Genomic DNA, 20,601 nt, shown 5'->3' on the forward strand with positions numbered 1-20,601 from the left:
GAAATAATTTCATTTTAGAAACAGACTACTGTGGAACAGCATAAGCTTCATTACTATATTTAAACCACATATGGTTTAAAGCCATTGGCACTTTGTGTTGCTCATTCTTCATTTCACTCAATCAATGTGGTGTCAGAGAAGTAGCAACAAATGTGTTTAATGTTTTATACACTCTTAATCTTTGGTTGAATGTAACTAAACACTGAAGAAATACAAAAGCATGACTACCTTCAACCTTCAGGACTCATACCACCCGTAAAAAACATCTTTTTATGACTTTAAAATTTCCAACAACACATTATAGATGTTACCATCTGTCAAGTGGTGAATAATGATAAATTCCCTACAAACTGATCAAATAATTGTTATGTTAGTTTTGGACTTGCTACGCAACAAATCCTAGAGGCACATGTTAACCAGATTTCCATTTACGAACCAGCAACCATCAGAGTGGAAGCACTTCCAAGTACAACCATATGGTCCCTGGATTGATCACCTCAAAATTGTCAGGTACACCAAGAACACTTATTCAGAGAACCACCTGCTCAACATCATACAGAACAGAAACCCTTGACACCATTTTATTTGCGAGTTGAGTGAACTATATTGGGCATGTAGAATTGACTGATTAACTGATGTGGTGAATTAGAAGAGTAGGAATAGCCCAAAATGTTTAGTCTTACCTGCTCACTTTTATAAAGCCATACTTTGCTGCCTCTCAATACAACAAAAATTCGAGCTTTGTAGCCCCTTAGCTCAAGACAACCAAATTTATCAGCTGTAACAGCGCATCGAGTATTCAGTTGTGAAAGGACGTTCGACTGTGATTTCAATGCACTGAGAAGCGTGTCAATCCAGTCATCCCTATCACCTATCAAAAGAAAGTCACAGGTGTTCAGTTGGTCTTACTCAATCACAATATTCAAAATGCTTCTGTAATTTTTGGAAGGAATCTATTCAACTGATTTTTTTTTTAATGGGTGGAGGTGGTGACAGGAGTTAAGAACCAAATGTTCCCAGTTCCACACATATTCCTTTACAAATCTCTCATCAAAAGGTAGTGGCAATTACTGGTAGAATATGATGATGACCTGAGGATGTTTAAATGATGCTGTGATAATAATAAGAAAAAGCTGTGCTCCTGCAATCATTAATTTTGAAATGCTTATATGTGAGCATTTTAGCAAGGATTACCAAGAGTACAGTTTAAATCTGCAGTGGGGAGCTCTGCAGTCAATCTCATATTTCATCTTTGAAACTCTGTCATCATTTATTCTGTGTTTCTCTTAAAAGATTTTAAAAGGGAAAACAATAATGCCCACCGGCCTCTCCTGGATGCAAAATTTTGCAGTTTATTTTAATTTTAAAAAGGAACAGTACGCAAAATGAATGTGCAAAGTTATATTATTTTTTTAAAAACTGGTTGTGAATGTAAGACTCTGAATAAAGCAACAAAAGAACAGGTGTTGAAATTAATTTGGAGGGGGTTGGGGGCTACTTTCAATATTCTTTCCCCAGAAAGCCATGGAGATTGTTGAAGGCAGTAAGACGACCGATCCCATTTTGAGGCCCTTACTGTCCCATTAATACCACCATAGCAAATGAAAATGGGCCCCCCTTAGTGCTGCAGTGAAACGTCGGCCTAGATTATTTGCTCAAGTCCTGCGGGGCGGGGTGGGGGGGGCTTGCACCCTTGGCTTTTGGACTCAGAAGCGAGAGTATTACCAATGAGCCACTTCACATGATTTTACCACATTAGAGGCTGTCTATATCCGCTTGTATCTGGAAGGTAACTGGAAAGTCTACAATGGGATGTACAAATACAGCCACTCTGTTTCTGTCAGGTCTTGAAGCCACTGATGAAACTCGGATCAAAATTTGTGCAATCATCCTTCCTGATAGACTTCCTAAGAGGAAGAGTTTGAAAGCTGAAAAAGCCTTGCTTGTTTACCAGTTCTATTAGCACTTCCACACTACTGCACTGAAGTAGCAGCCCAGATTATATGCTCAAGTGCTAGAGTGGGATTTGAATCTACAAAAGCAAGAGTGATAACAGTGAGCCAAGCTGACATTTAACTGGATTAAGACAGCATGGAAGGTGGAAATCTGGATTCAAAGTATTTTCCCGATCCACCCTCAAGTGTGACACTCCCTGTAACTTCATTTTAGCTTCTGTTTGTTGCAAGCACCATTTGCTGACAATCTTGCTCCATCTACTGGGGAAACAGAATTGATTGCCAGGATAATTGCTCATATGGCTTCCATATGGGGAAAGTGCCAGCTATCTGATCTGTGCCCCACCAATAAAACATAGCCAACATCAGGGCTCCCCCACTCCATTCCATCTTCCCAGTTCATGGTACAACACACTGAAGCACTGCATCACCACCAGTGACATTTTTGAACTAAACAAAAACTAGACTGGGTAGGTTTAACAGTTGTTTGTCTAATGGGGTAGCTTTAAACTGCTGATAAAAATTGACAAAATCAGCTCAAATTCACATACCTTTGCTTAGAAGTAGATAAATAAGCCCAGAGCATAAAAGTCAAATGTAATGTTAAAGCTAACATGCAATTAAAAGTGTTGTTATGCAGCATGCTGTTCAATTAAGGTCAAGAGCTCAAGATGTACTACTGAGGGAATTCTGTGCTAAACTGTGACATTACAATTCAGTGAATACTGCAAATATGGCTATTTAACAAGCAAGGTGACCTTAGTACCATGTAACACTTTAGCGTGTCCTGATGTCAAGATGTGGATGTTTGGCTACATATGTTATATATACCTAATACTGAAATTTAGACTAATATTTCAAATCCACTGCGTGCTCTCCACTATCAGATATAGCCAGTTCCATGGTATAGCTTTGAGTTGCTAAATTTTATATATTGTAAACCACAGTATAAACATGCTGGAGTTCAAATTCTGGTACATCCTAGGATTCCTTACAGCAGAGATCTATCTGTGTAATAAATCAAACTAACAATGGCATTGTAGTTGGTCAAATGGAGTTCTGACACCCTACATGATGTTAGGATGTGGATACACACTATGACTTCCTAATCTCAACCAGACCATTTGGAAAAACCATCAAGTGCTTCACATAGGAATACTGAAGGATAGGACAAAATTAAATAGAGTCAACTGATCAGTGAATTGTTTCTGATTAAGAGCAAAATGGTTGCTTTAAGGATCTGGATAGGTTTATTACTGGGAGGTTCTAGATATTACAGATTAGTGAAAAGATGGATAATGTACAAAGTGAGCATATATTTAGTTCTATAGATCTCCAATGGTAAACTAAACTAAACCACACTCCTCGGGTATGTTGTTTTCTTACCTTCTTTTTCAACTCTAAAAGTAAAAGTTCTGTTGGAGGAAACCACCTCAAATTTGTTGTCTCCCAATCCATGGACTGTGGTTATTGAAGAGAGTGGGATTATCCCTTTTGAATACATTTCCTTTGATGGGCAAAAGGAAGCAAAAGAACATAAGTAGAAAAATATTAATCCATTTTATCTAAAGCTACAGTGAATATTTATGTCTCAAGTTACTGAACAGCATCCACTGAATACTACCATACTAATTATATAGGTCTGACCTCTTCAATCTGGCCCTGGGATACTGTGCTGGCTCCACAGAAACCGACATCCAATCAAAATAAATTAATAAAGTAAAAAGCAAAATGTTTTTGTGGAATCAAAGAAGCCACCGGCCATCCTTCAGAGTACGTTATAGCTCAATTCAATGTAGGTAAATTGTGAATCTTTCATTTTTGTTTTAATTATTCAATATTTGATAAAAACAATGCTCCTTTTGCCCCTTTTAAAACTCAATTATGCCTATTATTTTCAAATCTGATTTAAAGTCCATTTTGTAAAGGACCTGTACAGATTAGATGTCTTGTTGCATCCAATTATAATTTATGATACTACGCCTGCATCATCCTACTTGCTGACCTACAATATAATTATATTCCTATCTCAATGAAGGAGGTTAGAGAAGCAGTCACTGATTTCACAGAGGGGAAATATTTAACACACCCCTCCCACCTCATCAATCACAAACCTTCTAAAGACTTTCTACTTTATAAATTGATTTATAATATTCATTGTAGAGTGCTTCAATTAATCATGTTGATAATCTTAAATACTTTCTTTAATATTACAGTTTTGAACAATATGATTTATGATACAAATGTTACCATAACATGGTAATTATGACATTTGATATTAAACTTATAATTACAGTGTTAGACTAATTTCACAGGAAAGTTGGAATATTGCCAGAGCTTTAAATTTCTTTACTTAACTTGTTCTCTAACGCTCTCCATCAACATAATTCTCACTACAGTTCCAGGTAAACCTCCTAACTGTCATTGTTGCAGGTTTATAGTTTGAATATAGCTATAGATTTTGACACTGCAGTGGTTTAAACAAAGCTACATTACTCTGAGTTATAAAAGAACGGCATCAATAAAAGACAGGAAATGAAACAGTGATATTTTATATTTTAATGAACATTATTTTTATTCATCTGGATGAACGACTTGCCCTTCATGTGAACATGACAACATTTGTGTCAGCTTTGTTCTCTCCTGAGTTACTCTTAAAAAAATTGTTATGTATAACAGATGGCAGAGTAGCAGGTCTGGTGACATTAAGCTGCAACTTTCAATGCCATAAGAACTTTTCAGTTCAATTAATGTCCTGCATTTCACTAGCACGGTTTTCTTTATAAATACCAATAACTACTTATATTAAGCCCATCATTACTGAGATTTCTTTTAATTTGCACTTTTCAATTCTGACTTCCATTTTTGGTTAAACTGGTTTCTAATCATTGGGGAATGAAGCTCATAAATGATCTTCGTGATGGGATAATGCAGATAAGAAAGAATTAGAGACATACAAAATAAAACATTAAAGGTAATGGGGAAAAAGCATGGCAATGAGCTTAGGGTAGCTAGCACTCCTAGACAATGGCATGGGCATGATGGACAGAATGGTCTTCATCTGTGCAGACAACTGTTTGAGCAATACTGATCTGAAAGGATACAGCATCACATGACTGTTAGTCTTGAACAGCCAGATTTACTGTGGCAGCAGACAAGGAAATATAGTTAGAACAGCAGTAAAATATATTACAGATTAACACTCAATCAGAAGCATTATAATGCTTATCCCAAATGTAAAGGTCATATTCGATTATGAAATTGAAGTTAAAGGTTGTTCTGCCTTATAATTGCAGGAGTTTCATTTTGTTGCCGCCAGTAGGTGGCAGTAAATGGAAATGGCCAGTAGGGTCACTCAACAGGAAGTAGTATAGTGATAGCAAACAAAGAGGTCACATCAGCATGGAGCGTGCTGCAAGTTAATCCGCTGTAATCTTACATTGTTACGCCTTCGAAAGCATTGCCTTTTTATTCCAACCCAATGCAACTGATTTGTATTGTTTCATTGACCTCATGCAAGTGTGGCATTATTAAACACCGGAGCTTGGACGCTACATCCTGACTCCCATGTCGTTATTGAAAGGAGTTTGGTTGGCTGTCTAACTGCGTACAGACACATACACGTAGGGAGGACAGTACAAAGGTAATGCTTTATCATAATGCTGATCATGAGTTTTTCTCATCCCTTAATTAGACCTTAGGTTAATTCTTTAGTGATATCTTTGGATTTATCTTGGCACGAGTAATATCTCCAATTTTTAATCTTATATCAAAATGTTCCCTTTGAATTGTTGACATGAAGCCTTAGTAACCATTACTGAGACATAAAAATAGTTAAGTTCTGACAACCCAAACACATTTTCTGACACAAAGTTGAGATGCCTTGAGTTGTTCAGAAAGTTGAAGGTTTTCAGTTGCAAATTTTTGCTGCTTCTTTCATCCATTCATCGCCCCCGTCCCCCACCCTCCCTCCTCTCTCCATCCACCATAGCCTCAGTCAGAGGCCAGGACAGTCCAGGCTTCATTCATTTCCACAGACACAGTCAATGTTGTTCCTTGGATGACCCATAAGAATAATGCATGACTACGGTCTTTAGCCCTAGAATAATAAGTGAAAATAGAGAACCTTGCCCTTAGGCAAATGAATGTGAAAATGTTAAAAGAAAAAGGCTGGGTTTCAAACTTTGATTTATTAGTTCAGTAAAATGTTCCAAGGTTATAGATACCTGGCTTGAGCTTCCACTTTGGGCACAATCGGGAAATTGCACTCAAAATGCACTTGAAATTGTGCTGGTTTGGTTACAGTTCAAGTTTCTGCTAAATCTATTTGCATAATCACAAACGTAAAATCTTCCATAAACCAACGTGAACGAGCAGCATAATAGAATGTAATTGTTTCCTTTTTTTCTTTCCATTTAAAGTATTCATTGATGTATTTAAGAGCGGACTCTGAGACAAATTTTCAGAAACTCTCTGGCCACAGGGAAGGTGCCAGAGGACTGGAGGACAGCTAACGTCGTACCATTATTCAAAAAGGGAAGTAGGGATTAACCAGGGAATTACAGGCCAGTGAGCCTAACATCAGTGGTAGGGAAATTATTGGAAACATTTCTGAGGGACAGAATTAGTCTCCACTTGGAGAGGCAAGGATTAATCAAGGATAGTCAGCGGAGCTTTGTCAGGGGGAGATCATGTCTAACCAATTAGGCTGAATTTTTCGAGGGGGTGACTAGGTGTGTGGATGAGGGTAGTGCAGTTGATGTAGTCTACATGGACTTCAGTAAGGCTTTTGACAAAGTCCCACATGGGACACTGGTCAAGAAGGTAAGAGCCCATGGGATCCAGGGCAATTTGGCACATTGGATCCAAAATTGGCTTAGTGGCAGGAGGCAGAGGGTGATGGACGAAGGTAGTTTTTGTGACTGGAAGCCTGTGTCCAGTGGTGTACCGCAGGGATCGGTGCTGGGTTCCTTGCTGTTTGTAGTGTAGGTTAATGATTTAGCTATGAATGTAGGAGGTATGATCATTAAGTTTGCAGATGATACAAAAATTGGTGGAGTGGTGAATAGCAAGGAGGGAAGCCTCAGGCTACAGGACGATATAGATGGGTTGGTTAGATGTGCAGAACAGTGGCAAATGGAATTTACCCTGAAAAGTGTGAGATGATGCATTTTGGAGGACTAACAAGGCAAGGGAATACACAATGAATGGTAGGACCCGAGGAAGGATAGAGGATCAGAGGGACCTTGGTGTGCATGTACATAGATCCCTGCAGGCAGCAGGACATGTAGATAAGGTGGTTAAGAAGGCATGTGGGATACTGGCCTTCATTTGCCGAGGCATAGAATATAAGAGCAGGGAGGTTATGATGGAGCTGTACAAAACGCTAGTTAGGCCACAGCTGGAATACTGTGTGCAGTTCTGGTAGCCACACTATAGGAAGGATGTGATTGCATTGGAGAGAGTGCAGAGGAGATTCACCAGGATGTTACCTGGGCTGGAGCGTTGCAGCTATGAAGAGAGACTGGACAGGCTGCGGTTGTTTTCCTTAGAGCAGAGAAGGCTGAAGAGGGACCTGATTGAGGTGTACAAAATTATGAGGGGCATAGATAGGGTAGATAGAAAGGAACTTTTCCCCTTAGTAGAGGGGTCAATAACCAGGGGGCATAGTTTAAAGGTAAGAGGCAGGAGGTTTAGAGGGAATTTGAGGAAAAACTTTTTCACCCAGAGGGTGGTTGGAATCTGGAACTCACTGCCTGAAAGGGTGGTAGAGGCAGGAACCCACACAACATTCAAGAAGCATTTAGATGAGCATCTGAAACGCCATAGCATACAAGGCTACGGACCAAGTGTTGGAAAATGGGATTAGAATAGACAGGGCTTGATGGCCGGCGCAGACACGATGGGCCGAAGGGCCTCTTTCTGTGCTGTATAACTCTATGACTCTATGGTAAACTGGTCCAGTTTTATTGATACAGCTGAAAATGGGTTTATCAGCAAAAATAAGCATTTTTAAATAAGGATGTCCAGTCCTCCACCTGTGAGTAACCAGAGTTAAAATCACTGAAAATGATTTAAAAAACTATACTGAACCATTCAGTAGTTTAATTAGTGTATTTAATTCCTCAGTAAATTAAATATTTTTTGATATGAAAAAACTTTTAAAACATGTCCAGCAGTGCCTGTGCACCAAAGAAAATGATTGCAATTTGAAGAGCCTTCTCTACCCAGCACAATCAGTGGAATCTCTCCATTTTCACCTGTGGGCGTGGCCAGTTTTGTGAACAGGACCTGCTCCGGGTAAATTGAATCTTGCACAAGCGTAAAAGATCATGGAAAACACGAACACAAGTGGTTTTAGGCATTACTCACTTAAGTTTATAACTCCCCGATCTTTTGCACTAGAATCTGGGCTCAAAATTAACGGAAACTCTACCCTACCATGTCACCTTCCAGTCTACCCCATCCCAAAAATGCGACAGTAACATTCGCATATCCGCACACTATTGAGAAAATGGCTACATAATTATAACTGAAAAATAATTTGGGAAGCAAGCAATAAAATTACCAACTGGTAGAGGTAAAACACAAAAGATGTGGAAATGCTAAAAATCTAAAACTTTTTTTAAAAAACTGCTGGAAATAGAGGTCAGTTCACAACTGAAAAAAAAAGGACAGGTTAACATTTCAGATAGCCACTCGTTGTCCAATAGAGATCTGATGAACGGCCTCTAATTTAAATGGCTACCTCTTTTCAGATGCTGTGTATTTTCATAATTTATGGTTTTTATTTCATGTTACCAACTAATGACAGACATCCCCCCCCATAAACATACAACAGGCTAGTGATTTTTATTTAACTGGTTAAAACTGAATTAGGTATAGTTCATATAATACCTTAGTTTCAAAAGAAAAATACTGCAGATTGTTTAGATTATTTTTTAACTACAATAAGGTAGAAACAACACAATTAGCCTGAATGTTAACCCTTCAAACTAAAATATACTTTTAAATATTTAAAAATTGCATTGTTGTCACAGGAGAGAAAACTGATCATATCTTGCGTGCTATCTGACATCAAAACACATTAATACAGAAGAGCATTATTGCTGCTATCCCAACCAAACATCCTTCAAAAAACAAAATGCCACTCAACTCCACTTTTCAACACAGCATATTTATACAGCAAAGCAGCATTGGAAGGGCTGCAATGCAGCAACTATAATTCATTAAACAGATTGATTTCAAAGTGGCTTAATGGTGTGTACACTGGTGGCAAGAGGGGTCTTTAGATCTTTGAATGCCTCAGTTAGCAGCTCACTGTTTGCATACAATATTTGGTTGCAGGCAAGCTCTTTAGTCCTAAAGTAATCTCAAACTGAGAATTCAGCTCCAGTAAAAAGGCTAAGAAACTGCAGCACGGATTGGCTATCAGCTAGATTTAATTTTGATTTTGATTTTAAATGGGAGTGAACACAAAAGCCTTTTAATTTTTTTATTCTGATCGTAGCTAGTTCTGATTATGTGTTTGTTATATAGTGGATAGTAAAACTAAATGCGAGAAGCTGAATATACATCTCACACAAGGTAGAATTCATTGCTGGCAACTTGTATTCTTCGGTGAATGACATTAGCAAACAGATGGATCCTGCTGCTGTCGTAAACCAGAGGCATAAAACCAGTGAAAAGCTTTCTATTTGTTCAAAAAAAGTCTAAGAGCATGACAAAACATCAGACTATTTCAGTAACAGAGTAAACCATTGTCCGTCAAGTGGCACACATGACCACAGACATGTAATATTGCTTTTATGGTTCAGCTTTTGCCAACATAGCTGCCAACCATTTACTTCTGTACCCCTCAATGTAGACAGCAAGATAAAAAAAATTATTTCATTTTCTTTGCTTTATTTTGCTCCTTTCCTTCCATTAGCCATTATAATTAGACCATCATCCCAGCACCAGGATAAAAGATCAGCTCAAGGGCATCTCCATAGCCACCGATTACTCTACTTGGTTAACCCACCAGGAAGGTACATTTGAATGGCTGAAGAAGCAATTCCACCCTCCCCACCACTTCAACAATTCACTACTTGACCCTCTAAAATGAGCAAAACGTGACTTCCGCAAACGCCCATCCCCTTCTGTTACTGCTGCATTTTAAATACTTGAAAACAAATAGAGAGCTCAAGTTTACATTTTACCTGTTTCCATTACTTAAAAAGAATGTTTTATCAAAAAAAATTGTAAAGCCTACTAAATGCATCCAGAATTATTAGGCATATCAGCTAAAGAAACAATGTGAAAACGCTTCATAAATGCCTTCTCGTTTACTGAAATTAAGTCTAAAGCAATATTTTACAGGTGCTTTAAAAGCTTACAAAAGCTTATTCGGTGGTATTTGCAGACATCTACTGGAAATGTAGTGCAAGTACAGCAGTCTTTGGAGGTTTCCTTTTGTCTTCACAGAAAAAGAGGAATCCAATGTCCTGTGCATGGGAAAACATCCCTTGTGAAAATCGAACTTCAGTCATATGAGAACCCACAACTTGTGTTAAATGCAAATGAATCATAGGTTGTCATCATTAACAATGATTGGAAACCATTACAGAAAACTGTCACCCATGGCCCCAAGAGTGACAACGAGGAGGCATGGGATAAAATTCAAAGAGGAAAATTGATTGGACAGATCAGACATAATGACCTACAATCTAAATTGCACCCGAAGATGAGGCAGGGAGTGCACTGAACGCGCCTGTTAATGTGGTCTCAGGCAGCGTGTTAAATTTGTGCTGGGATTTTATTAAAATGATCCATGTGTGCAGGTAGCGCTACCATTGGCGGGGCAGGAAATCGGGCTTCTCTGACACCAACGAAAGGCAGCCAGCATCTCTTAGAGAGGCATGCACCCTGGTTGCAGACAGCAAGTAAACTGCCCAGATTCAAGAAGATGGCTGGAAGTGATCCAGAGAGGGAACCCAGGTTCTCTGATGCTGCATTGGAGGCCCTTGCTCCAGGCAGTGGACAGGAGGAGGGAGGTCCTGTTCCTCCCAAGCAGCAGAAAGCTCTCTAAGCAGCCAGTGGCAAGAGGTAATAGAAGATGTCAATGACCTCGCCAGAGCTGTCAAGGAAAGAATACTGCTCTCTTCCTCTCTGCTCACACCTCCAGCCTCACTACTCACAATACTCCCCTTCCCCGCATTCTTCTACAATAACTGCACCACACTTAACTCCACTTCCTCATTCTCACACACTTGCCACTATTGCAACTTCCCCACACCTCCAACTATTCAGCCATCATAGGCAGTCACATTCTATGAACACCTCACAAGACTGTCACCAACACACTCCCTTCTTTTTTGCAGGAGAAAATTGCACATAACTTGAGACAGGAGGCTGCCACTGAAGGAGGCCGAGCCTGCCTGCATGCCCTCACCCTGTGGAAGAAAGCATGCTGGCCATCGTGAGCAGGTGGAGAGTCACATCTGTGGTGACTGGCAATGCTGGAGCAGACGTCATGCAGGGCTTGTTCACACCTTATCCTCTTTTTCACTTCTTACTTCTAGCTCACTCAATACACGCTGCATGACAACAGCAGCTGCTTTCACCAGTCACTTCTACCCCTGCTCTGCCTTCATAGAAAAAGCTAACGCTTATCCCTCTCTTTCATTTCAGGTGCTGAAAATGGGGAAACACCTCCGCCAGTTCAGGAGGAGGAGGCCAGCATTCCTGAAGATACACCATCATTCAATCTGACACTAGCAAGCACCAGCTCAGAGACTGGCACCACACGTCCTTTAGACACCAGCTAGAGGTAGATAGGACACCACAGGTGCCAGCTCACCAGAGGGCAAGATCATACAAAAAGAAAATACTGCAGATGCTGGAAATCTGAAATAAAAACAGAAAACACTGGAGATACTCAGCAGGTCAGGCAGCATCTGTGAAGAGAGAAACAGAGTTAACGTTTCAGGTCGATGACTTTTCGTCAGAACAAGATCACGTATTAGTTCTGCTACAGAGGAGTGGCTTCAAGGGGCCAGGTTAGCAAACCTGGGACCAGCTTTTCAATGTTAATTTTCACGCATGTGCAAAACTGTGAATAGGACGTGAAGCTCCTTAAAGGGGCTGCGCACCAAAAAAGAAAATTAGTGGAACATTGCCTGCACCCCCACCATACACTCTGCCAATGTCTTGGTTAGTGCCACACAGCCAGCTGGGCCACATTGACCCAGTCTGCAGTCGGGCCCTCAAGACCCAGAGCAACTCAAAGATGTCCACTACGGCCATCTGAAGAATCCGCAATGGAAGCTCAGCAGCCTTCCATCGCCCAAGCTGCAGCCACTGAGAAAACAAACTTTGTAGGAGCACTGGGAGAGAAGCACAGAAGACAGTAACTAAGGACTTGCATAAGGGTGATTCATAATTATTTCTGGTAATTATTAGATACAGATGGAATACAGTTGTTTGATAAATCTGTTTTTTGTTCTGGATTTGATGTTGGTGTAGTGAAGTGAAGGGAAGGCCCATACGGCTGGACTGAAGGGAGGCAATCAGAAGGCGGCAATAGGATTATGCAACTGTTGGTATATTGGGGTGGGAGGGATGGTTCACGTTAGGTGTATTCCGATGAGCTGCTCTCAGAGCTCTGGCATATAGGGGCACTGACAGTCGATACCACTCCTACACCTCCTCGAGTACTTGCTGCTGCCCAGGTGGTAGTAATGGCTGGTCCCTCATGAGGACAAAGTTATGCAGCATGCAGCAGACAACCACAAATCTGGATACCTGCTTACAGCCGTACTACAAAGCTCCTGCCGAACAGTCAAAGCAGTGGAAACATTGCTTGAGCAACAACAACTTGCATTTATATAGCACCTTTAATGTAGTAAAATGTCCCAAGGTGCTTCACAGGAGTGTTATCAAACAAAAATTGACACCGAACTACATAAGGAGATATTAGCACAGATGACCAAAAGCTTGGTCAAAGAGGTAGGTTTTAAGGAGCATCAAAGGAGGAAAGAGAGGCGGAGAGGTTTAGGGAGGGAATTCCAGAGCTTAGGGCCTTGGCAGCTGAAGGCACGAGCACCAAAGGTGGAACGATGAAAATCGGGGAGGCGCATGAGGCCAGAATTGGATGACCACAGAGAGCTTGGAGGGTTGTAGGGCTGAAGGAGGGTACGGAGATAGGGCGGGGCGAGACCTTTGAGGGATTTGAAAACAAGGATGAGAATTTTTAAAATCGAGGCATTGCCAGACCAGAAGCCAATGTAGGTCAGCGACAACAGGGGTGATGGGTGAACGGAACCTGGTGCAAGTTAGGATACGGGCAGCAGCAGAGTTTTGGGTTTTGGATGAGCTCAAGTTTATATAGGGTGGAAGATAGGAGGCCGACCAGAGACTTGGCATAGTCAAATTTAGAGATTATCAAAGGCATGGATGAGGGTTTCAGCAGCGGATGAGCTGAGGCGGGGCGGAGTCGGGTGATGTTACGGAGGTGGACGTAGGCAGTCTTCGTGATCTAGCGGGCATGTAAGATCATCTCGGGGTCAATACGACACCAAGGTTGCGAACGGTCTGGTTCAACCTCAGGCAGTTGCCAGGGAGAGGGATGGAGTCGGTGGCTATAGAATGGAGTTTGTGGTGGGGACCGAAGACAATGGCTTCGGTGTTCCCAATATTTAGTTGGAGGAAATTTTTGATCATCCAGTACTGGATTGTCGGACAAGCAGTGAGACAAATCAGAGACAGTGGAGGGGTCGAGAGCAGACCGACTGTCTGCTCGATTATAATTCTGGTGGCAGCATGGCTCTTGTTGTAGGCCAGCTTTGTAGCTGTGCACGAGTCAAGAGCCGAGTCTGAAGGGGTCAGCCTTTCCACCCAGTAGCTAGAATGTAACCTGAAGGCATTGTTGGAACAAAGTCAGCACAGAGGACTGGCACAGGATAAATGAATCGTTACTGCTGCCTGCAAACCGGGCACAGACTTGCATGATGCGCTGCCTGTGGTCACAAAGAAGCTGGACACTGAAGTACACCTTCTCTTTAACTATTTTTATGGGCCGTGAATGTCCCGTGAATGCATAAAAAAAACAAAAGCCCTTTCTATTGACAAAGATGTCAGGTTGGTGATAGTGAGCACTCAAGGTAATATGGGAGCAGTCTATGGCACCTTGCACCCTGGGGAAGCTTGCAATGCCAGTGAAGCTTTGTGTTCTCTGTCCATGGGGAAAAAGGTGTAGGTGTTCCTCCTGGTGTAGATCGCCTCAGTGTCTTCCCCGATACGGCAGTGGACTATAAATTGTGCGAGTCACTGATGTCACCTGCTGCAGCCTGAAAGGAGCTGTAGCTTTAAAGTTAAAGGCCACAGTGACCTTGACAGCCACAGGCATTGCTGGCCATGCCTTGGTTCGAGGCTCGAGTTGCAGCTGCAGCAGATGACATAGCTCAGTGATAGCCCCCTATGTGAAGCGAAGGCCCTGGAGACAGTGGGGTCGATTTTCATTGACCCATGGAGTCGGGATTGGAGGCGTGCGGGGGGGTTAAAGTCCCGAATTCGGGGGTCGACACCATCCCGCCCCCAACCCGCCTCCATGTAAGTTTCAAAGGAGGCGGGTACCCGCCCCACACTGGGACCCCGCCTACCCGAGGTGGGAAGGGATTAGTGCCAATTAACTGCCTGTTAACAGGCAGTTTTTAGCCTAATCCCTATTTTAAAGCTTGAAGTGTGGGATTCCTGACGGCTCCAAGCCACGCCAAGTTAGAGGAGTCGGGCCGTCGGGTTGAAGGACTTGGAGGGGTCGAGATGTTGGTGTTCAGGTGAGTGATGGGAGCATGAGTGCAAAGGTAAGTGTGTTTGGTGTGTCTAAAGTGTGTAAAGAAGTTTAAATTGCCTGTACTTACCTTTTCAGCCTTCCTTCCTCTAGGTTTCGGGAGTCCATCATCTCACCGGCACAGAAAGCAGAATGGCTGCGAACTGTCAAAAGTGACAGCCTGCAGCTTTCTGTGCCGGTGAGATTTCTAACTGAGTCTGTGGCGAAGGACTCAGGTTAGAAGTAAGACTGTCAGTGTTTGACACCTTGAAACAGCTGTGAAACACTGATATTTCATCCGTCAAAACATCTTGACAGATGGAATTTCAGTCTGTGACGTCACCTGTTGCCGGGTGGCCCTTAATTGGCCTGCTGAGCCTGCTGGGCAGGCTCAACAAGGTCAATCAAGTTAAAACCCCGAAAGTTGTAGTCCCGCCTCCTTCCCGACTTCTGAATGAAAATCACCCCCATTGCTCTTCAGTGAAATTCAGGTAGAAGTAGTGCTCCCTGAAAACCCGTTGAGTATGGCCTTCTGCACACTGCACCACTCCTCCTCCGATCCCAGCTCCTCCTGCTCTCTCCCCACTTCTTTGCTGTTCTTCCTTGTCTGCCATCCCCGAAGGCAGCCCTAGCAGACCACCCAATGCTGCAGTAAAACTGTTTTGAACACTACCAAAACAGTTCAGCACCAGCTAAAACATATCAGAACTTAGAATTAAGTTTTATAAGTCAGAAAACAGGCCACAAAATGCCCAGAAGTTAACCTGCAGCCTAAAATGACAAACCAGTAACAAACGTTCATAGGCCTTCAAAGAGGAGATGATTCGGATAGAGAGACGACACATTCCCATGAGGGAGAGAGGAAGGGCATCCAAAGCTAGAGCTCCCTGGATGACTAAAGATAGAGGTTAAAATAAGACAGAAAAAGGAGGCTCGTGACAAATGGAAGGTTCATAATAAAGTAGAGAACCAAGCTGAATATAGATAGCACAGAGAAGATCTAAAATAAGAGGGGCAAAGAGAGAGTATGAGAATAGAGTAGCTGCTGACATAAAAGAGAACTAAAAGTCTTTTATAAACATATAAATAGTAAAAGGCTGGTCAAAGGAAGGGTGGGGCCGATTACAGACCAAAAAGGGGATATTCTTATGGAGGCAGAGGAACTTTTCATCTGTCTTCACTGGAGAAGATGATGCTGCCAATGTAGCAGAAAAGGGGGCAGCAGTGATACTGGATAGGATAAAAATAGAGGAGGTGTACTTAAAATGTTGGCAGTCCTCAAAGTAGAAAAGTCATCCAGTCCGATGGGATGCATCCTAGATTACTGAGGAATATAATGGTGGAAATTGCGGAGGCTCTGGCCACAATCTTCCAATCCTCCTTGAATATGGGGGTGGTGCCAGAGGACTGGAGGATTGCAAATGTTACACCCCCGCTTAATAAAGGGGAGAGGGATAAACCCGGCAACTACAGGCCAGTCAGCCTAACATCAGTGGTGGGGAAACTTTTAGAGACAATGGGCTAGAAATTCAGTTGGTTGTGCCAGCCGTTAGCGCCTTAGGAGTAGATGTCGAGCGCTAGGCGCTTAGCGCCCGGGCGCAGCGCGATCTGCGCCTCGCCCCAACTTCAGTAGACATTTAGCGCCGGCGCAAAGTCTTTGCGCGCGCTCAGCTGCGCGCGCAGATTATGACGTCATTTCCTCGTGCAATGCCCTTTGTGCGCCTCCAACCGGATCTTCAGTCGTGCCGGCCCATTGTGCGCCTGGTGGCCCTAGCGACTGTTGAGTGGAACGGTGCTCAGCCGATGCGGGCCGCGGGGAGCGCAAATTAAAGGGCACTTCCCCTGCACTATAAAAGGCTGCCATTTTGCAGCACTCATTCTTGTGAAACGGATCTTTGGAGAGAGACCAAGGTAGAGAGCTTGCTGCTTTGGCCCAACACTAGGACAGGTACTTCTGGCTTCAGGCCACAGCTTTGCAATTGTTTTTGGCCTCATTGATATCTCATTGTTTGCCAGCATATTATGGGGGCTGCAATGGGTGTCAACGCTGGCTTTCACAATTACATCCAAAGGGCTCACAGATGCCGTGAGAGAGTGCGAGCCCTGGCTAGACGGAGAGGGGGCAACAGGCGTCGCCAAGGGAGGCCTTACCCACCCAGGGTCTACCGCCAGCAGTTCTCCGATCTCAACATGTCTGACGAGCAGTGTGTTAGGAGGCTGCGATTCTGAAGGGAGGTGGTCACAGAGATCTGCCAGCTGCTTCAGAGAGATCTGCAGCCACAGCTGAGGTGCAGGACGTCTCTGTCGGTGGCAGTGAAGGTGACGGTGGCTCTCAACTTCTATGCCACCGGCTCCTTCCAATCCGCTGCTGGGGACATTGCTAACATCTCCCAGTTCGCCGTGCATTGTTGCATCCGCCAGGTGACTAATGCCCTTTTCAGAAGGAGACGTCAGTTCATCTCCTTCCCCATGACCCTGGACAAGCAGCAACAGCGTGCAATGGGATTTGGAAGAATAGCAGGCTTCCCAATGGTGCAGGGCGCCATTGACTGCACGCATGTGGCTTTGCGGGCACCTGTGGAGAATGCCGAGGATTACCGCAACCGGAAGGGCTACCATTCGCTGAACGTGCAGCTGGTGTGTGACTACAGGCAGCTCATCCTAGCTGTCAATGCCCGCTTTCCAGGCAGCAGCCACGATGCCTTCATCCTGCGACAGACTACTGTGGCTGACATGTTCCAGGCACAGCCTCAGCCACGAGGATGGCTTATCGGGGACAAAGGCTATCCTTTGCGTACCTGGCTCATGACCCCGCTCCGCGCGCCCAGGACCCCTGCTGAAGAGGCATACAACGAGAGCCATCAAGCGACCAGGAACATCATCGAACAAACAATCGGCGTCCTGAAGCGACGGTTCCGCTGCCTGGATCGTTCCGGCGGAGCCCTGCAGTATTCTCCGGAGCGAGTCTCCCATTTCGTGGTCGTTTGCTGCATGCTGCACAACCTGGCTATCCGCAGGACTCAGGCACTGCCACCACAGATTGGAGCACCACCTCAGGAGGAGGAGCAGGAGGAGGAGGACCAGCACAGGAGGGAGGCACAAGGTCCAAGGGCCGCCCGTCGGCGGCTTATTGAACGTAGGTTCTAGGCCCCCTCTCAGTGAATGGCTTGTGCCAATGAAAGCCCTCAGCCGGTCAAGGCAACAAAGACTTCAAAGTTCAAACATGGACAATCTGAATAAAGAAAATTGTTTATTTCACAAACTCTGTGCCCTTCCCGCATGACAAACAACAACAGAAAACCCCCCCAAAAAACAGTCAGACACATAACTGGCTCCCACAACCTGGAGAGGATGATCAAAACAGTGAAACAAAAATGACCGTGATCCTCGGCCTTCATAAAAAACAAACATAACATTTTCGGCCTTCATAAAAACCAAACACAACATCCTCGGCCTTCATAACAAACAAACACAACTGGCCACACATTCTACTTTTTGCCCCGCGAGGGCGATGCCTTGCGCATCTTTGTGTGGCCCCTGGCCGCCCTGCTGCTCCTCCTCAATGTGAGCCCAGTGGCTGAAGCAAGGCTGGGGGAAGGCTCCTGAGGGGCACATGGCGTGACGGCAGATGCCCTTGGGAGTCGGCCTGCATGAGCTCTGGCCCTCGAGGGGCCAGCTGGTGACTGCTGCAGCTGTGGCTGGGCGGCATCAGTCTGCCCAGCAGCTCGTGGCAGCTGCACTGGTGGAGTGGCAGTGGCGGCTGCAGGAATGGAGGCAAGCTGGCTGATCGCAGGCGCTCGCTGGTCGCCTGATACAGTGGCACTCGCCCGGGCCAGCACTGCAGCATGTGCAGCAATCTGCTGAAGGACAGACCGCTGTGCTGCAGCAGCGCGGCGAGTGCCCTGGCGATGCCTGCCTGACGCAGCGAGTGTGGCAGCAGTTAGTGCCCGTGTTGCCCTGGTCTGTGACCGCATGAGGCCAGCCAGTGGCTGGACGGCACGACTGAGCATTTGGATACTAGCTGCCTATGCTGCCCCGAATTCCTGCAGACTCCTGGCCTGTGCTGCCCCGAATTCCTGCAGACTCCTGGCCTGTGCTGCCCCGAATTCCTGCAGACTCCTGGCCTGTGCTGCCCCGAATTCCTGGACACTCTTAGCCAGTGACTCTATGGAGTCAGGCATCCGTGCCACTACCACCATGAGCTCAGTGTGCCTGCGCTCAGAGTCGACGGCCATCTCCTCTCGGAGGCGCACCTCCTCTGCGCTGACCGTCGCAGGACTGGAGGCCGCACTCACCCTCTGGGGAGAAGGCCGCTGAGCTTCCCCACCCCTCCCGCGTTGCTGCAGGCCGCTGGGCCCCGGAACTTGACTCTCCTCCGACCCTTCCCCCAGGCTCCCCTCCAGGGAAGCCGTGTCCCCTACATCGCCATGGGCTGCCGCAGCTGAGGGTGCCACTGATGGGCCGGCTTCCTCTTCCTCCTCCTCCTCTTCCGAGGGGCTGACACTGGCAGCTTGAGGGACCTCCTCCTCACCTGGCGAGTCACCATCTGAAAGCAGGAAGGCACAAGAGTAGCTTTAGAGTGAGGACAGGGCGTCAGAGAGGGAGGCATGAGTGGTGCCATTCACCGCATTGGTCGGACAGTGGCAAAGGATGCTGATCTGATGCGCAAGTGGAACGAGAGAGGTCCAAAAGGTGATGTCCTTACCATTGGTGCCCAGAACAGGGTCGGCATCTCCAGTGGCAACGGGGCCAATCAGCCGGCCTCCCATAATGCGCTCCACGCGCTGGTCGAGGTCGGTGAGCTCTTGGAGCTGAGGTCGGCCTCCCCCGGTCGCAATCTGGCTACGCTTGTTGTTAGCCAGCTTGGCCTGCAAGAGAAAGGACGGCCTCTAAGTACGGTGTGTAGCCCTGATCTTGTCTGCACTGCCTCCCATGGTCGAATAGCTTGGACATTGTGTAGCCCTGATCTTGTCTGCACTGCCTCCCATGGTCGAATAGCTTGGACAGTGTGTAAAGTGCAGAATGTGCAATTGATGTTCATGCCAGTCCCATAGCTGCTGGATGAGGGCTGGCCATTAGGGCTTTCAGGTCCCTTTGTCCATAATGTGAGGTGCACATGCAAGGATGAGGAGGACACTGGAAAGGGTACTCACCCTGACAATCCGAGTGAGGTCGTTGAACTTCTTCCTGCATTGTACAGGATTCCTGGCAACCACGCTGTTGGATGTCACCCTGTTGGAGACCTCCCTCCAGGCTTTGCGGTAGACGCTGGCCAGCGGCTTCTTGCCACTGTCAGGAAACAAAACATGGCGTCTTCGCTCCACTGAGCTAACCAGCAGCCTCAGGTCACCTTCGCTAAAGCGCTGCGCACTCTCCCGGGCCTTCTGCATCGTCCTGGGCGGTAAAGAGTTGCAGCAGCAGTGCTCAGGCCTAGGTGGAGAGCTGCAGTGTCCAGGGCGTTGCAGGCAAACAAATCGACCCTTCCCCCTTTAAGAGCTGGCCGGGGCCAGCATGTCTGCCGTCAATCAAAAAATCACCGCACCTGCGCTGCGCCCGGCCTCGGCGGTATCACTCAGCACCGCCGGCTTAGCGCCTAAAGATAGTCGTGCATCGCCAGTTTTAGCGCAGCAGCAACCTCTTAGGGCGATGCTACTGAATATCGGCGAAGTGGCCTCGACTTTGCGCCGGGCGCAAACTTCAGCGGCCGCCCGACTTTACCGCCCCAAAAGTGGCTATACTGAATTTCTAAGCCTGGACAAAACTAACTGGCATTTGGAAATGTATGTGCTAATAAATGAAAGTCAGCACGGATTTCTTAAAGACAAATCGTGTTTGACT

General features: G+C 45.2%; 1 protein-coding gene across 6 annotated transcripts in view; it reads right to left on the reverse strand.

The window, feature by feature from the left end:
- The window catches only part of arap2 (ArfGAP with RhoGAP domain, ankyrin repeat and PH domain 2), a 710,987-nt gene that overhangs the window by 428,587 nt on the left and 261,799 nt on the right, over positions 1–20,601 (reverse strand). For all 6 annotated transcript variants that reach the window (XM_085968379.1, XM_085968416.1, XM_085968406.1 and 3 more), the window contains exons 8-9: positions 3,342–3,462; positions 684–871 (exon numbers count right to left, since the gene is read on the reverse strand). In XM_085968379.1, the coding sequence (XP_085824505.1) occupies positions 684–871; positions 3,342–3,462 (309 nt within the window). The remainder of the gene's footprint in view (positions 1–683; positions 872–3,341; positions 3,463–20,601) is intronic.

Source organism: Somniosus microcephalus, chromosome 2 (assembly GCF_052327205.1).
Source record: "Somniosus microcephalus isolate GS21.2 chromosome 2, FLI_Smic_1.0, whole genome shotgun sequence".
Lineage (NCBI taxonomy): Eukaryota > Metazoa > Chordata > Chondrichthyes > Squaliformes > Somniosidae > Somniosus > Somniosus microcephalus.